This window comes from Neomonachus schauinslandi, chromosome 1 (assembly GCF_002201575.2).
Source record: "Neomonachus schauinslandi chromosome 1, ASM220157v2, whole genome shotgun sequence".
Classification (NCBI taxonomy): domain Eukaryota; kingdom Metazoa; phylum Chordata; class Mammalia; order Carnivora; family Phocidae; genus Neomonachus; species Neomonachus schauinslandi.
The window spans coordinates 150786101-150804829 of NC_058403.1; the positions used below are offsets into that span (position 1 = coordinate 150786101).

General features: G+C 38.7%; 1 protein-coding gene across 15 annotated transcripts in view; it reads right to left on the minus strand.

Annotated features, from left to right (window-relative positions):
- ARPP21 (cAMP regulated phosphoprotein 21) overlaps window positions 1-7853 on the minus strand; it is a 110307-nt gene extending 102454 nt beyond the window's left edge. For 14 of the 15 annotated variants that reach the window (XM_044916087.1, XM_044916098.1, XM_044916101.1 and 11 more), the window contains exons 1-5: window positions 7725-7853; window positions 6666-6707; window positions 5800-5889; window positions 1676-1820; window positions 197-275 (exon numbers count right to left, since the gene is read on the minus strand). In XM_044916087.1, the coding sequence (XP_044772022.1) occupies window positions 197-275; window positions 1676-1820; window positions 5800-5889; window positions 6666-6707; window positions 7725-7853 (485 nt within the window). The remainder of the gene's footprint in view (window positions 1-196; window positions 276-1675; window positions 1821-5799; window positions 5890-6665; window positions 6708-7724) is intronic. The other variant, XM_044916094.1, reaches the window with a different exon arrangement.
- Between the last annotated feature and the right edge of the window lie 10876 nt (window positions 7854-18729).

Sequence of the window (18729 nt, forward strand, 5' to 3'; positions counted from 1 at the left end):
TGAGTAACTACCCAGGAATTAAAACTATCTATACATAGTAAACATGCAAACAGAAAAGAGAAAATATAAGAGATAGCTTAGGACATTAGAAAAGGTGCCTGCATTTTACAACTCTACTTAGAAATGCTTGGACTCATGACTTCACAATATTCTACTTTACTCTTTTAAAAAATAAGAGGTTTATTTAATAATTTACCTGGAATTATTCTTTAATGTGTTAATCAGAAACTCATGTAAGTCTATGCCAGTAGAATCCGTGTATTCTTGGCTGCAATCTGAAACAAATAGCAGGAGGAAATTGTCAGGAATGCTGATGGGGAGGGGAGGGCGGAAAAGGTTTCCCTCCTGCTGGGTAAATTTTAGGTGAAGCTATTGGTGTGAAGGTACATGTTTCAAAACTAGCAAATTGGCAGCGTAACACCAGAATGAAAACCAGATTCGAGACGGAGGAACCCAGTAGATCCTGAGTGTGGAAAGATCCGGCTGTCACAGGAGGGGATGCGGGCATAGTCGGGCAGGAGGTGGGTGGGGTGAAATGTCACGTGTTCATGCCTTGCCGTCAATCAGCAAGGCCAGGGCCTCCACATGACAGTTACTACCAACCCACAGAGAGAGTTCTCAAGAGTTTCAGATTCCAGGGAACCCTTTTTCTCTTCAAACAGAGAAGGCAAAAATGAAAGTTCTGTGAAGAGACCGTCTAAATATTCATCAGTACAAAACACAGGAGGGCACTAAACATTTCCAAATCTTTCAAATCTTCTGATGCTGGCTAAAGCTTAATTTCTAAAGTCATCTTAGGAACCTGCACTTCTTTACTCCTGTCACACCTTGTGTTTTAGACATTCAGTAGCAGAGATAATCATTATAAGCAGATACATTGTTACAGGGCATAATATAAGCAGTCATCATTCCTCAGCTGATTGGATGCCCTGTTCTTTCTCGGTTATTTAAAAAAAAAAATGTCTACTGCAAAGCTATTTATTCACGGTATTCTTCATTTCAACTTAACTTAGTTTTATTTTAACTTTTGTTTCCTTTTTTTGGTTTTATTTTTGTACAGTTGTATGTATGGCCACAATTTGAAAAGTCTGGACTATGGGCTTGGGGTTTTAGAAGGTGTAGCTTTTTTTTTTACTATTGGAGTAGATGTGGCGGTTATGTGGGTTGCAGAGACCAAATCCATTTGTGGCAGATACAATGTTAATCACGTAGTCCATAGACATTGATGTATATACGTCTGTGCTTTGGGGACGACATCACTTACCTGCTGTGAATTGTTAATCTATTGTCTGTCTTTTAAGATAAACATGGAAGTTGAGATATAGAACTGGGTATCATTACTGTTCATCAGCCCAAGTTAATTGGATTAATAAACCTGAATTAAGAGCAGATTTATACTCAGTCATTTGTACAAACTTATCATCGAAAACAGAAGACCCAAATGAAAATCCAAAGAGATAAGTGATCCTAAAATTAACCTTTCTGGATACACAAAAAATGACACCATGAACAGAAAGGAAATAGAGTTCACATCTTTTACACACACACACATGTACACATATAGAAGTATATGCAGACGTTGGTGGCAGGTGAATACGTGTGTAAATCTAGGATGTACTCTGTGACTATTTATCTGTCCAAATTCAGTAAGTTAAGGAAACATGTTCACATTCACCTTTTGATAACATTCTGATCTTGGGTTTTTCAGAGGTTTTATCTTTGTTTTTATCCTTTTCTTTTTCTCTTTCTGAGTCATCTTTCCTAGATTTATCATCCTCTTGCAGGCTGGGAAAACTGGAAAGCTGTAAATGAATTGATTCCTGTTGGGGAAAAAATATAATAATTTAGGGCCAGATTTAAGAATCTCTGTCTGGTTTCCATTTTGCATAGAGGTTATTAAGTACAGGAAAATGAAAGCCAGGAGCAGATTTTTTTTTTTTTTTCTGAAATGGTAAAAAAAAAATTAAACCTGTCAGAGAAATAATTGCCCTTTAAGGTGAATTAAACTTCAGAAGTCAATGGGAGGTCATGAGAAACATCTAGTACTAACACTTGGCCTCATGAATATTAACATTAAGCAAGTTACTTCCCCTAGATCATACCTCTTATTTTCCCTACAGGTTTATTTTTAAACACTTAGGAAACATTTCCTTATCAGTAAGCTTGCGTCACAGCCACTGCCATGTCTCAAAAAAAGAAAAAAAAAAAAGCCTTCTGAGTTCTTTTCTATAATTCCTTATAAGGAGAAATCTGCACAAACATAGACAGACAGGTATTACGAATCGTAATTACAGATAGAACAGACATAAAGGCCTTAATAGCCAATTTACAATAAAAAGTCTGTTTTAGAACCACATCAACAATGATTTCTACTATTAAGAAAAACCAAGCTATCTAAATGCAGGAATCCCAGGTATGGATGATTATCACACCTTGTTTATAAACTCCATTAATAAGTCATCATAATGTATGGTCAGAATCAGCATCGCCTTTTAGAAAGCAGAACTATATTTCCCATCAATTAAATATAAATATTTAATATTATTTTAATTTTTTATCAGTCAATTCTTTCCAAAATGTAAAATTCTCTTGAACTGATGCTTTGGCACAGTACTGACCCTTTACTGTATTGGGACTGGATCCGTTTTTATATTTATTTATTTTGCACTGGAGACAGGTTGTTTTAACTCACATATCAGCCATGTGGTTGATAGTATCTTCACTGTTTTGAAGAAGAATGAGCCAAATCATATTTTTTAAGAAGTTTCATGAAAAACCTATGCTATGATTAAAACTATGACAAATTAACCAACATTAAGTCTGCTTTCTCTTATGTAAGAGATCATTTGATGGGAAAGCTTTTTTCTACTAGTGACATTAAAATTCATGATGTAAAAAAAAAAAAAATTCCCAATGACTAATAGTGTTTCTCACTAAAAACGAAACTAATGTTCCTATACATGTGACTAAAGCAATGCCTGAACCTCCTCAAAATATGGTCATCCTAGGATTCCTAGGGTTCTTGGTAAACCTGGCTAATCTAACAAGCATAAAACAAGACCCCCGAAATCAAGTTTGCTTTTTAGGAGGGGTTCCACTGTGAACTCCTGGCTGGAATAAAAAGGCACCAGGGCTGAAAAGACATATGATAGAGAGGATAAAATAAAACATGTTCTCATGATAGATTTTTATCCTAGCCAGATTTCCTGACATGCACGTGTTTATCCTGGGGATAGACTTACGCAAAATATGTAAAACTGAGTGTAACTTGATTATGGGTTCTATTGTCATGTGATATGGGACAGAAATGCCTTTAGTCTGCAAAGGTTCGGGCAGATTGTAAGGTTTTGATTTGCTTCTGCTTGCTAAGGAGACAGCTGCAACATTTCTGGTTCAGAGAATACAGTTGGGGGTGGGGAAGAATCAATTCAATAGTTGATCAGGAGGGGAAACTGAGGGCACCAGGCCATCGGACTGGTCTCATTGCTTCTTCAAAACCTCTTACATCACCCAGCCTCTGTCAATTTGAATCTACAATCTAAGAGGCTAGGAAGCATAAAAACGGGCAGAGGCTAAAAGACATCCTCCACCAGAAAAAAAAAAAAAAAAAGTACAAACTCACGCCATGTGTGGACAGATAGTATTCTCAGAAAAATACCTATCTTTTCTATACATAAATATACATTATGGTGTTGAAAGAACACACAAAAGTGCTATAGAGTTGGTAAAAAACAATCTGTTATTTTTTAATATTTTTATTGATATGCTCAATAATAAAATACAAGTGTTAATAAATACATTGGTACAGGATAAGTTTATATCCAACAACAATAAAAGAATGATTCAAGTCACAGTAATACACTGATAGGTAAATAGTATAACATTAGAAAAGCAAAACTCCTTTAACTGAAGGACAGACTGAACCATCAGCTATGGGTCTGAGATCAAGTAATACAGGTAGCAAGAGTTTTTCCCACACAGGAAAATGAAGGCAGTTTTCAAATACTGTGAATATACAAATATTAGGGAAGCAATACAATCCATATACTGTATACTTCTGCCAGGGTTCTCTGGGATTCAGTTCCCACATTTTGTAAGTGCCGGTGGTACCTAATGAAGGCATTGCATATAAGCTCAAAGGTCTGCTTCTTTATTCTCTAACAAGTCACATGCCCACTTGCTAATATGTGTGTCTGGGTATTTTCTATCGGACGCCTGCTCCCACCACCCCTCAGCCAGCCCAAAGAGAGGTGCACAAGTTCTAATTCTCTCCTACACGGCTAGTCTTGGTCACTGAGCTTGAAACCAGCAGGAACAAAGCACCGATTGCATCTTACTTCTCTGCACAATTGTATGGAGAAACTAGACTTAGGTCCAGGACGAGCACTATGATACAGATGATCTCTTAAAAAATTTCCTCCTGGTACCTTGTCAAATGGGATGAAAAGCAGATTAAGTCTATGAAGGCTGTCCTCCTCTGCCTGGTATTAGGAGTGGGGGACAACTGGTGCATGACTTCTCCCAGAGTCTGTCATTCCGCGGAGTTAACATATATCGTGTGCAGTATATTATAAGCCATCAATCAACATTTAATAATACAAGCCGTGATAGTTGCATTAGTCTCCCTTTTCAGTCTCCATTAAAAATAGAAGCACAAATAAAATGCTGAAGAAAGCCACACATTTCTCAGAGCCCAAGTAAAATAAAGCTTGTGTATGAAACATAGTGATGGCTAGAGAAAGATAGCCTGTCCATGCCTTACGACATGAGTGGCACGATAAGAAAATGAGGCTAGGGGAAAAAAAATACTCTTAGGACAAAATCTATAAGGTATTTATTTTTGGTCCTTTTAAAGAAAGTGCTCTTAATGCTCTCTGTATCCATGAGGAGAATTTAGAGTATTTCAATTAAAGTAAAAAGAGGAAAGCAAACAAGCCCAAACAAAAATAATGATATCTTAATCAATTTTCTCTCCCCTGGGTTCAGATAAATCATTTTACTTTTGTCTCGACTTATCTCAGCCTCTGATAAAATAAGGAAAATTTCAGCTGCTAAACTATTTTTATAAAAGCTAATATGATGCCTAAAAGGCAAACAAAAATAAATACAATATGAAGTCCCCATTTGGTCACGGGAGGGTTTTGTCAGAATTCGAATTTTCAGACCCTAATAGTCTTCCTGTAAGGAGCAAAAATAAGTGGAAAGATCCACAGTGATATATAATAATATTAAATTCATATAAATTTAATAATATGAAATTCACCATCACCTCAGATTCATTTCTGGACAATTTTTTTCAGTATTCAGCATCTCTACCAAAGGCCGTAAAAATATGTCTGCAAAGCTCAATGCACCTTATTCACTATTTCCAAAGTTTCGTTAAGAGCCAAGAGTTGTGTTTCTTATAGGCAAGTGTATTTTGGGGAAGTGAGAGGTAAGAATCTCCAATAAGGAAGGAGACAGGATACTTAGGACTATATTTGGTTCAGTCTTATCAAGAGAGAGCCTGTGAGGAAATGCAGCACTACTGTGCTTACTTTTTAATTTTTTATCTAAATTCTTTTGAATTCCTTTCCATTTGCAGTTTTCAGAGAGTCTGGAAAAAAACAAACGTAATACTCTGTGACAAACTGTTAAGCTAGTTTAGAATGTCTCATAAGCAGGGGATGAAACCAGAAACTACGTCTTTCTTTGCTTATTTTTTTTCTCCCCCAAAACACTGTGTAATACCAGATTTCTATTCATGCACACAAAGACAGATCCCATCCATGCAGTTAATGAAAATGACAGGGGGTATACCTGATCCTGAAGACTTTCACCTCCTGGCCTGGCTGAGGATTCTTCACAGACAGCAAGACTGCGAGTCAGTTTACCTTTTCCTGCTCCTGACTGGGGAGGGGAAAGAAAAGGCAAGGCAAGGAAAATAAAGACAACAAACAGAAAACATTCTCTGGCTGTCAACTCCTCTCTACCTTCCCAGGACATTCCCAAACCAGATTTCTAAAACCGAGCTTCAAATTGGCTGCTCAGTGCTGTCTGTCTACACTGGCTTCAAGATTCAGAGCCCTGTGTTGGTGGGGATGCAGGGGAGGAGAATGTGAATACATGGATTTAAGGGGCACTTTTAGAAAACTGTGCCCATCCACACTGGAAACATACAAAAAAATGAATTGCTGCCACTTTGTGAAAATGTAAGGAGAAAAAGATGACGGAGATTAATTTCTACTAAAACTGAGTTAGGGAGAGATGGGATTGAAAAGATGTTTAAGAAGATGAGGAAAGGGACCTAAACACCAGCACCTGCTCACTTCAAGGGAGAAATCAACTAGCGAGACTAAAACATCTACCCCAGATTTTATTTAAAATGAAAGCAAAACAAGCAGCTACTCATTTTGTAAAGCGCTGTCAAATCTGCAACTGTGAAAACAAGATCAGGTACATACATTTGCGGCTATGGGAACCCTAAATGCTCTAATTGAAAAACATACAGAGCTAGAAAGAGAGACAAGAAGTGTCAACAAGACCCCATTAAAAGGGGACAGGGCTAGTAGAGCCAAGATCCACACATGACCATTTGAAATCGTGGCAAACATGTTTAACCCCAATGTGAAATATGCAACTAACATCCATGATATCAGGTCAGTGGGTAATCTCCAGAACCCTACCTTGGATTTTCTTCTTTCCTGATTCTGAGCTGCCAGCCGCCTCTGTATGTTAGAAACAAAGTAAAACAAACAAACAGACAGTAAACCAACACAGGAGAGAGAGGGGGAGAGAGAGAGAGAGAGAGAGAGAGAGAAGTGTTGTCACTAGAGTCCAGAAATCAATAGTAACAATAAGATATTATAACCACTGGGGGAGGGTTCCCCTTCCCTCTCTCCCCCAAACTTTTGACCTCTTAACTTTTAGCTCCTTCTCCTTACAGCAGCTATGGGGGGAGGGGCGTCAGGGAAGCTGACCTTGAAGGCTTTTGGACATTATGTGGTTATCTGCCTTTGTTCACTGGTATATAAAAAGAGCTAACACTTTTGTAGTTTGGGTCAAAGAAAAATCAATACAGGCTATTTGCAAGTACAGTTTGTTTTCCCTCTACCAATACTCTTGCTCTCATAAATCATGGTGTATTTAATCATATCACCTTTTCAGTACAGTCAATCACCCCCAATACCCCCCCCCCCCCCCCTTTTTTGGGGTTTTTCTTTCTCTGTCTCGCTTCCTCTCTCTCTGGCTGTGAATTCTAGGGCTTAAGTTTGTTTGCTAATATGAATTGAAACTTTGCCTGCCCTCAGAGGTCCACAGAGCTCAGGTCTTTGATTTTTCTTTGTCTATCATAAACTGGGACTTCAGCTTTCCCTGGAATAGCAAATCCATTTTTAAAACTCAGCTAGCCTAAAGCGGCCTCAGGAAGAAATCCTTCACAAGCTCCTTGAGGTGGCCTGGAAATCACTCTGGAGATGCTGTGCACAAATTCAGTCATTAAACACGATCTCTGGTTATTTTTTTTCATTTCAAAGGGCATTTTAGAGCACCTTTTGGTCAGAAAAAAAGTGATAAATAATTAGGAAAGGAGAGGAGTAGCTTTATGGATTTCCTATTCATTTACTAGTCAAACTCTCAAATGAAAAAAAAAAAGAGAACAAACCTTCAAAGTATTCTGCTTATGAAAGAGAGGAACTGAGCACAGTGGTGCGAGTTGGGCAGACAGAAAGGGTTTCCAAGCTCACCTGCAGTTCCAGTTTCTCGTCTTCATCCAGACTCTCAGATTTCACAATGCCGTTCTCCGGGGTGGCAGACTCCTGTTCAGTCCCGCCCTCCTCCACTGCTGCCTGATTCAGGTCTCCTGGCTCAGACATTCTCCCAGACGCAAGTTAAAATAACAAGGTGTGATGCCCTGCGAGGTTAAGAAGTCAGAACCTAAAGTCAGTGCACGGTGAAGCACTTCCTATCATTCTTGCGGTATTTCATTTCTCCCTTTGTATTCAAATTCACACAAGCAACTCTGGCATCTCTGCCAATTTTACAGGAAAGGCGAGTAAGGAAAGCAAGATCAAATCCAGTACCCAAGGCAAACGCATGAGGCAGATTCAGTCGCCCTATCCACACCCCCTCCTCACCATACACACGCACTCGCGAATACACCTTGCCATTGAAATGGATCAACAAATCTTAAACGGAGACACAGAACTCCCACACATCTACCAGTCCCTATGCCCCAGTACAAAGGAGAAGAAAGAGAGAAAAAGAGTATTGCTCCATCTCTTGAAGAGATGACCCTCAGCTGCTGAGGCCAGAGCGGGTATTGGTGTTCTGCAGTATGTCTAAGATGATTCAAAAATGATTTGCAAGTTTCAACCCACCGACATGCCTTCCTAAGGCATAAGGAATACCATACTCTACAAGTAGGGGCAAAAATCAATTTAAGAGCTAATAATTCAATGTAAATATAAGATCTAAATTTGGCAATAAACCTTTCAGGGCCAACATTTTCAGGCTTCAAATTGACAGCTACATTATTAAAAGCAAGAGTGCTTTCCCGAGCGCCTTGCAGTTGCCAGTGTTAGACCCCGTGGAAGGAAGTCTCTGGCAGGCAGTTTTAATGACGCTATAGCCACTGAACCCCACTACTCCAGACCCACAGTACACTACTACCCAGATGCTGGAAATGGCTTTTCAAAGTTAAAGCCTGTTATTATTATTTTTTTCTCCCTACCTCCATACAACCCCTGACACTTCCCCTTCTGATATGCTGTCAAATGAGGTTCATGAATAATTTAGCATTTACTTCCTCCTCAGTTTTTTTTTAAGATGTGAGAAAAAAAAAGGAGAGAAAGGAAAGAAATATGGAAGGAAGGAAGGAAGGAAGGAAGGAAGAAAGGAAAAAGAGAAAAAGAAAAAGAAAAACAATGTGACCTAGAAAGTCAGTTCTTCCACAGAAGTTCCCAAACAATGACTGTCCTCTTTCCAGTCATTACAATGGTAATGATTATTGGACAAATCAGGGATAGGTTTCTTTGGGAGTGTTTAATTACCATTTACTAATTCAGTAACTTTATTTCCAACTGGATATGGGAAGCATGAGAAAAAATCTAAACCATGGCGATTTCTGTTGCAAATTTGCTAAGATCTACCGTGACAGAACAGATGGTATCTAATGATATCTTTAAAAAATGCAGGCTTACTTGGCAAAGGATTATGGGAATGTAAAAGGAAGAGTTTTCTAAAGGATGGTGGCTTGAGTCTGTAAGTTATTGGTGAGGACTGCTTTTAAGTTTGGGGAGATCTGAGGACATCCCATCCAGTGTATTCAGATAGATTCCTCATATTTCAGTGCCACTGGCGGGGTTCTGTGTGTAGTTAACAACGGTTCTGTTTCTCCACAGCAAACAGCTTGTTTCTCAAGGTATTGGGAAGGGGGAGGAGGAGATGGACGTCTGTTGCCCTAACTCTGTCTTCAAAGCATTTCCATATAAAAGCAGATTGTGACTAGATTTAAAATGGAATGAACAAATTGAGCTCTAATTTTATAAACTGTGAGCCAATTGAGTCCCTGCCCTAGATCCTGTCTGTTTTGGTTACACTGAATGACCTCTTCTCTGCCAACAGGCACATTTATATGATAACAAAATACAGATGAGATGACAGCAGGACAACAAGGCCTTTACCTTTCGTGCAGAATTCCTGCTGTAGGTCTTGGCAACTTACTAGCGGCTTCTGTCGTTCTACACCGGGAAAATCCACACAAGTGATCAGAGACAACTGGAGTCCCATGTCCCCATTAACAGTTCGGAATGCCCATCTCCATGCGATTCCCTTACACAGTTTGACACATCGTCAACCTGAAAAAAGATGAAAAGTCAATAATAATAATTGCAATAGTCATGGCAGGGTGAAGGATCAAATAAATAAGACCAGATTTCTAACACTAATGACCAGCTTCCAGCAAATCACGTTCACAGCTTGATCCAGCCCCACCTGTCTTGGGCTGCCTGCTTCTTCTCTAATGAAGGCTACAGCCCGGCTGTTCAAGTCAGAGCGGCACCCACGCAGGGAGCTAAAATTAACAATTGCATTATGCACCGAAGATTACTCACTTCAATTTTAACCTTTTTTAGTGAAATCTCGCACTTTATATTAAAAAAAAAAAAAAAAAAAAACAAGCCTGTGTGTTTGCCTCAATGAGAATCCAGATCACCTATGAGCTAAAGTCTTGCCTCCTTTTTTAATCAAAGCTTTTGTTTTAATTATAAGTTAATATAATATACTTTATTGCTATTTCTGAGACTCCTTTCTTTAGGAAAGCTATCCTAATGAAGTGTATTTCAAGATTTCAATTTAACGGGCATTATCTATAAAAGTGAAAAAAAAAAAGAAAAAAGAAAACTTTCACAATGGCATGGCTGAGAGAGCTCTTTCCTCCCTGCTTACAGTTTGGAAAGAAGAACTCCTAATATTGTTGTCGGGCAGTGAACACAGTCTCCCCCTTCCCCTCCCTCCCCATCAGGATTGCCACCACCAGCTGGGCATTCTGCTTGACAGCATAGAAAGACTGTCAGAGGGATTCAACAGATTTGCAAACTTTGAGCCCGTTGAAAACAATCCACGCTATAATGTGCACTTTCTTTTTCTCACAACTCCTACAGGAGCAGCGGCAAAGATAGCTTGAATGCAAACACAGAGACGGATTCCTAATAATATTTGCCAAAACCAAGCGGTATCTCTCCCTTCTGCTGCAACCCTGGGGCACACCTGCTAAATCCAACAGCATGCACACCTCTTCCATCACACACCCATCTTTGCAAACACTAAATGCATCTCAGTTATTTTGTCTGTAGTTGAAAAACACTCCCTGCCTCCCCGTTGCTGCCCCCCTCCCAAGTTTAAATGAGCACAGCCGGTTCCTCACCGGATTTTGCTGTGGCTATATTAACAACATATTGGATTACAACACCATTTGTTGTGCAAGAGAGAAACAACTGTTGAAAATGCGATCACTAATACAGTCAATAATTTCTAGCCTTGTTGTTGCGTTATCAGAATGGCCAATTTGGCTTTACAGTATGTTTCTTTGGTTGTTAGACATTATATAGCTATGAGAGATAAGCAAACATGCATTGAGGACAAAAATGGATCGCTAATCAACAGTCATTTTAATTTTTCAATTTTGCCCAGTTTCACCATGGCTACTATGACTAACACTCGATATTAAATAGAAGTCAACATGTCTTAAAATTAAGATCTATTTAAGTAACCAGCCCATTATCTAATATGTCTCAGAATAGGCACCAGTGATGGATGGAATTACCACATGCTTTTTGGATTCTGTTTTCCTTTTCCCAAAGAAAATGAAGTTATCAACGATCACCTCAATCTTTTTGTCTTCTTTTCTCTGATCCTCATATTTGTACAGTGGCATTTAATCCAGCAGGTGAATGGCAATGCTGTTTTCAAATCTAAGCCTTAGATGCATTATTCCAGCCCCAGTAGGTGGATGCAAGATATAATTCTTTCCATGAAGAAAAAGGAAGAACAAACTGATATTCACGTAACCAACTCAAAGCGTGAACAGCCTGGATACATGTGTGTGCGTAATTACCAGGACACGTTTTGAAATAGCACTGAGCTCTAAAGTCAGCGAGGTATTATTCTTGCATGCCTGAATCATAAAGTCATCATCTACCGAGATAAAAGGGAATATGGGCATATGGGAATGAGCAGAGAGGAACATATGGATCACAAATATTTTTGTAACTGATTAAAATTGTTCTCTTTGCGAAGAAAGCAGTGCCAGGAAATCAACTCTACTCCAGCTTTCTGTTCGCCAAACTACCCGACTCTTCCACTGCTATTTAATCTTAATCTGTTCAAATTTTTCCCATTTTCACAAAAAAGCAAAACTATTTTTAACAAATACCTTTTATCCAACATTTGATTAATGGGGATGCTGGCCAACTTTCAATTGTTGGAGTGGGAGGGGTGGAGGGAACAAAAGGAGAGCCCATGCAAAGGCACAAAATAGAAGTTACTGTAGTTCTTTCGGTGGGAACAATATTGCAACCGTAATTTAAGGGAGAGTATTTAGCAAAGGCAGTCAATCGCTTGCCAAACAAGCTATGAGAAATTGATCAACAGTGCTGTCAACTGTTTTCGATGAGGAAAATGAGCAAAATCACTACCACTTCTCATTACATTTAGGTTGTTTCTTCTCGAGCTTATTTTAGAGTTGAAAATAGTAGCAATCATGGGATCGCGGGGATGAGAAAGCCAGGGCAAGGGGAGAAAGGTGCAACTGCTGGGCTGTCACGTGGAGAAAGCTCAGGATTAGATTCAAATTCCAGAGTGATTTAGTTCTCAGGGGATATCCAAAATGGGAAATTAAAGTTGAAATCTATTAGCAAGTTGGGAAGTTCACTTTCTTAGTCACTTTCCTCATAATCCTTTTAGTAAAAATGAACACAGGATGACTAATCTTATCCCAAATCAATATAGGTAATGTAGGATGAAATGACACAATCAACAAACATTTATCTGAACAATTGAAATGTTTCTCCCCTAATGTATTGCTCTTTCTTCTTTTTTTTTAAGCTGGTCAAAGTTCTGCAACTGTATGCCACTTGCAAATTGTGGGGATATTACTGATTTGTCAATTGGCTGTGTGAGGTTTTGGAAAACTGTGACACCTGAGAAACTAAAGGCACATCCTATTCTCAAAACAGTTATTCTGTTAATGCTTAAAAATATTCTGAGTATGTAAAATTAAGTTTAAAGAGTAAAAAAAACGTAATTGGAATATGACCCTTTCAGAAATGAGATCAACCATGGGATGACCAGAGTGTACAGACTAACATCTTCAGCAAGTTTAAAACTTCCTGGGATGACAAAACATCAATAACAAATTTTCACATAAGTTTAATTTCCCAAAGAAAATTATCTTCTTCGATACAAGAAATGGTCAACCAGGAGCTCTACCCTCTAACTAAACTCTTTGGTCAACCCCACACACAGGCATTCTGTAAGATTCTTGCGTTACCCGAGCAAATGCCAGAATAACCAGACAACTGTTGTGAAAGAAGAACCTAGGGGGATATTTAAGAAAAGGAATTTTCATACTAGGGCTTTAGGGGTAGAAATATCTTACATAAATATTCTTATTTGAGTTTTAAGAGCTAGGCAGCTTATAAACATGTAGTAGATCGTATGTAGAATATCACTTTTTCTTCCTTAACCAGTATAGTAAACTAGACACAAACATAACTTAGATCAACATTTAGCAGAATCCCAGTAATGGAAATAAGGGATGTCACAGCTTTGGACATAAAAACAGCCCCCATAATAATCACAAGTGCCTTTAAAACAAGAGCGGTCTGGTCTCAGTAAAAACAGCCAACAACAAAAAGCCAATGTTTCCATTCTTCGTTCCTACAACAAGTCTTATGGAACTTCTACTATGTACAAGGATGGTCTACCTTACGACATGGTATTCAAGTCAGCTAATACAATGTCAACAAAACACTTTTTTCTAAAAATACAAAATAAAAATTGAATACTTCTAATGGATCCCTGTGAGAAATTTTAAAGATGGATTAAGTAATTTTATCTTCACCATCCACTTTGTGATTATTCATGAAGTGGAAAAGAAAGATGACGTTTGCTTTTATAATTCTTAAATGTTTTCCCAGTGTATCTCAAAGGTAGGAAACATAAACTTGGGAAAGGCGTCTAAAGCACTGGATCCCAGAACAAGTTATTTGGATATCCCCATAGCATGAACTAAGTGATGAAAGTAATGACATGAAATGTAGCTGGGGTTGATAGAAGATCTTCATTTGAGTTCTAAAAAAAACAGGTTACATCACTTGGAATTTTTAGCTTAGACAAGAGAAGACTTAGAAAGGACATGATAGCTATTTTCAAATGCTTAAAGAATATTCAGAGAAAGAGAAATTAGCCTTGGTCTTGCTCCAAAATTTAGAACTAGGGAAAAAGAAAAAAAAAAAAAGACCCTACCTTTTTAAACATAGAACTACCATATGACCCAGTACTTCAACTCCTAGATGTATATCCAAAAGGGGATTGAAAGCAGGGACTCAAACAGATATTTGTACAACGGTGTTCATGGCAAAATTATTCATAATGGCCAAAAGGTTGAAAACAACCCAAGTGTCTGTCAACAGATGAATGGGTAAACAGAATGCACTACACAGGTGTAATAGGATGTTACTCAGCCTTAGAAAGGAACAGAATCCAGATACATGCTACAACATGGATGAACTATGAAAATATTATGAGCCACAACAAATACTGTATGATTCTACTTATATGAAGTACCTAGAATAGGCCAGCCCATAGAAACAGAGAGTAGATGTCTCCATGGTTGGAGGTAAAGAGGAAAGGAGTTGTTATTTAATTGGTACGGAGGTTTCATTGGGGATCATGAAAAAGTTATGGGTATGGATGTGGTTATGGTTATGCAACACTGTGAATGTATTTAATGCCACTGAATTGTACATTTAGGAAAGGCTAAAATGATAAATATCATATTATGTATATTATGTATAAAAAAGAACCTGCAAAAACTTTTTCTCCCTGAAAATGATATAAATCACAAGGAAACAAATAAATCCACAGACAAAGAGATCAAAGGCAAAAATGATAGTACAAGAGGAGGAACTGTCATTCTACTTTACAAATTTCCTCTGATGTATCGATAACACATACATGTAAAGGCAAGTTCTGTGGAAATAACCTGCCCAGGTTTGTACTGGACTCAGATAGATACCTAATAAATGGGACCATCATCACCCTCACCATCATCTTAGCAGTCTTGTCTTTGGCAAGATAAGCTTTGCTATTCAATTTATTTTATCCAATGCGGACATTTCAAGAAGAAAGAGGTTAGGATGTGTTATTCAGAGAACCTTCCACTACACCTCTACCAGAATCAATGTGTGTGTGGTCAATGTGTTCTCCCCCACACAAAGTAACAGACACCATTTCTAACTGAAAAAAACAAAAACAAAAACAAAAAAAACAATTCTGGGCACATTCTTAGCACAATGCAAACATGGGGCTGTCAATAATCTGGAGGAGAGGGCTGGATTTAACAGAGCAGCTGGTCAGTAGGAGCTTGTCATGTCACCGACTCATTTTTTTTGCATATTTTTTATTGCCGAAAAGGAGAATTTTCTGACCAAAATCAATGCCACAGAGAACAGGGCTAATAGCCCTGCTGCCATAATTGAAAATAATCCAAGACTTTGAGAAAGCACTGAGGATGATATGGGTTTGACTGCGTGACCCCCGGGACTGGGACTACTCTTGGAAATTATAAAAAGTCTCAACTTTTAAGACCCATACCGGCTACTCACCACCTTCATGTCCTATCTCATCTTAGAGTCTAAGAAAGGTTAATCCATTTACGAAGTAGTATCATCTACCTCCAGCCAGGTACGATCTTAGAGAAAAAAAAAAATGTGCAAGTACCCAGAGACCCGGGGCCCTGCAAAGACCCTTGACATCAGCCAATCTAGCTGACATTACTTCAGTAACCTGGGCAAGATCCACAAACATATAGTGACAGAGTGGGGTCAAAACATTGTCATTTTGATTGGGGATCAGAGCTCTTTTTAATACCCTGTGTTCCGCTAGTGATGACTCTCTTAGAAATCTAGACCAGGCTCACCTAATCTATGCAATTAATTTCCAGGATAGTGTAAGAAAGACCAACACATTGTTTTTCACTAGACCACTATCTTCCCCCCTCTCATAGGAACCATTAAATACCGCCCAGAAACTGCACAAATGTATCGTCTGATGATGTATGTGTTTCTTCTCTAATTTTATTTCTCATATCATAAGGATATATGTAGTTTTCTAGACACTTTTCTCAGTCTTTCTCTTTTAAAATCCTAAAAGCTCAGAAACCATAATTGTCAGAATCACCTAAAGTTATCTGCTAGCTATCTGCCCAATTTCCTCCTTCTACTTGTAGAACTCACAGTATCCATCTTTCCAGAAGCCATATAGGAAATCACATGCCTGCAGGATTCCCAGATAAAGTGTGCCCAGGGTTTGCAGGAAGGCATTAAACATTTTTAATGTGGAACAATTAATTAGAATTCACACTGGTGCCAGAACACATGTAACCTTTAGAAATGAATGTCTCCCTGATCTTTAGGCAAAGAAATCAGGATCTCAGAGTTGGGGGATTTGCCTTGTAATTCCAAGTATAACTAAAAAAATTTTTTTTGTGAACATAAATAACACTGCTGGGATCTTGTTGATAATGATATCATAACTTTGCCAAAACAAAAATGTTCCTAAATAATTAGATCTTCCAGGAATCCCACTGAGTTACACACTCACCCTAAATATTTCTCTCAATATCACTGCACTGTGATCTACAACAGGCAACACTATTTCAGGGATTGGGGGGTGACCAACAGAAATGGTACTTTTGCTTGGGTGTTATTAATCACACAGGCACTCAAATTTCCATATCCTAAATTCAGTTCAGTTCAATACAGTATTCAAAAATGTCCTCTTTTGGAGGATCTTTATGCTAAGAAAATAACACATCATCTATTGTCAGTTATTTGTATTGGAGACACCTTGTAATGGAGCAAGGATTTGTCACAAAACACATATTTTCAACTCTGGCTTAAAAGATTCAAAATTAAAAAATTCATCATGAAGAGAACAGGCACTTCAGAAAAAGGGAGGAGAGAAATATTAATTTTATTCAGCACATCTGACATGAACTCTTCTCCTTCATTCCTACAAGAAGTGAAAGAAGCATCTGTCACTTCAAAAACAATGAAACTCAACAAATGTGACGCAATGATAGGTGGCAGAGTGGGAGCTAAATGTTTGAGTTATTAAAACCTTTCTTGCAGAAGAGAAGAAAGGAAGAGACATGTAGATAAAATGCATAAAAGCAAAGATAAATTGTTAAATTGTTACTCTGTCGGATGTTTGAAATGACCATAAAATTCATGTTTTTCCCAAATGTAAATTAGGAAAAATAAGAGGTTTTCATCCCGATGATATCTTTATTTTTCCTTATGTCAGTATTTGTGATGTAGTATTTGGTGCCATAGATTATGAATATTTCACGCCTAATGTTGCCTTTTTCAGAATTATCATTAGCTAACATCATTACCAAACCTAATCAAAAGAATTAACATAGGAGTTTAAATTACCTGCCCATGACCTCAGCTCTGCCTCCCCGGCGCCCCCAGCCCACAACAGAAGAATGAAAAGGTTTTCCAAGGGAGAAAAGAAATCAAAGCCTGCTTCCCCAAAATAAAACGCAAAAATGTCCTGAGGGTCTTAAGGGTCTCTGACTGCAGGGGGAGTGCTCTACTCCCAAAAGGGAGGGAGAGACGCAGGACGGAGAGATGTAGCAGAAACGGATGTATGCTGCCATCCCAAGTACAGTGTAGGGAATTTCAGGAGACAGGGGCACGAAGGGAATTTCTGCTTATGGGGGGTAGCTCTCTGGGCTTTGACTGTGCGTTAGCATACTGACAGCAAGCTCTTTCAACAGGAGTCAACAACCACACCAACAAATGCTTTTCTTGAGTGTTTACTTTGACATGGATAATTTTGGACTGTTTTCCATAGCTTATGACATTTCATCCTCCTATCAACCGCACCATTCATTGCTAGCCTATAGCGGGAAAGACAGCAAGCTGCCTACTTGTCCTGTCTCTTAAGTGTGAAGTCAGCTGGTTGTTGACTCCTTCAGTCACCGAATCCCCCAGGTCTTCGAAATGCAAACAAGTCATTCCTTAACGAGTCCCCATATTTGAATCAAGTCCTAAAAATCACTCTCCCTCCACACTTCCCTAAGTTGCACAGGGGTAGAGATTTCTGTCTGTCTCAGTCTATCTCTGTACTGACTTCAGTTCTGAGAAGAATGCCTGGCAAGGGTGTAGCAGGGCTTGTTGACTCGGTGAAGGAAAGAAGCTCCACCTCTGTGTGCATTCTAATCAGTGATGGCTGGGTGACTTCTCTGGGTTTCTGCTTTCTCCACCTAAAAGCCAAGGCATCTAATCACTCAGAGACCAACTAATCCATGTGGTAAGGGTTATGGGAAAACCCCCAACGGCCACTGAAAGGTAAAAGGGCAAAACCATGACATGTTTCTGAATGTATGGGTCTCAAGACGGCTCTGATAGTGGCCCTTTCCATCGGAGAGAGAGTGGGAGCTTATTTATGGAATATCTACTGCGTGGAACATTCCATGACCTTCTGGATAGGATGCTAGAGAAAGGAAAGACGTGGTGCTGGCCCTGAAGGAGCTACAATTCTAACTAGAGAATTCAACAGATGAGGAGATTTAAGAGCAAAACCACCCGGAGGACTAAAGCATATGACACAAACAACATACAGCACTGCTAACCCGAGACTTAAGGTTTTCTCAAAGTCTTCTGTTCTCAAAGGATAATTTTGACCGCAGTCTTAAGGGAACTAGTAGATACAATGAACAGAAAATGGACAATGGAAAGACATTTTTACTAAAGATAAAAGGAAAATGTTGGTCCCCTGAACGGAAGACACACATGCAGGCAAGTTTCTTCAGACTATTGGTAGTTTCTGAGTTTTCTTGAGAAAAGTGATGGCATCAACGAAATGCATGACTTGTCATAATTCAACTGGTCTCGCTCACATTTCCAGGCTAAAGGGGATAATAGAAGTAGTGCCTTTCATTTCCTCCGCATCTACTCC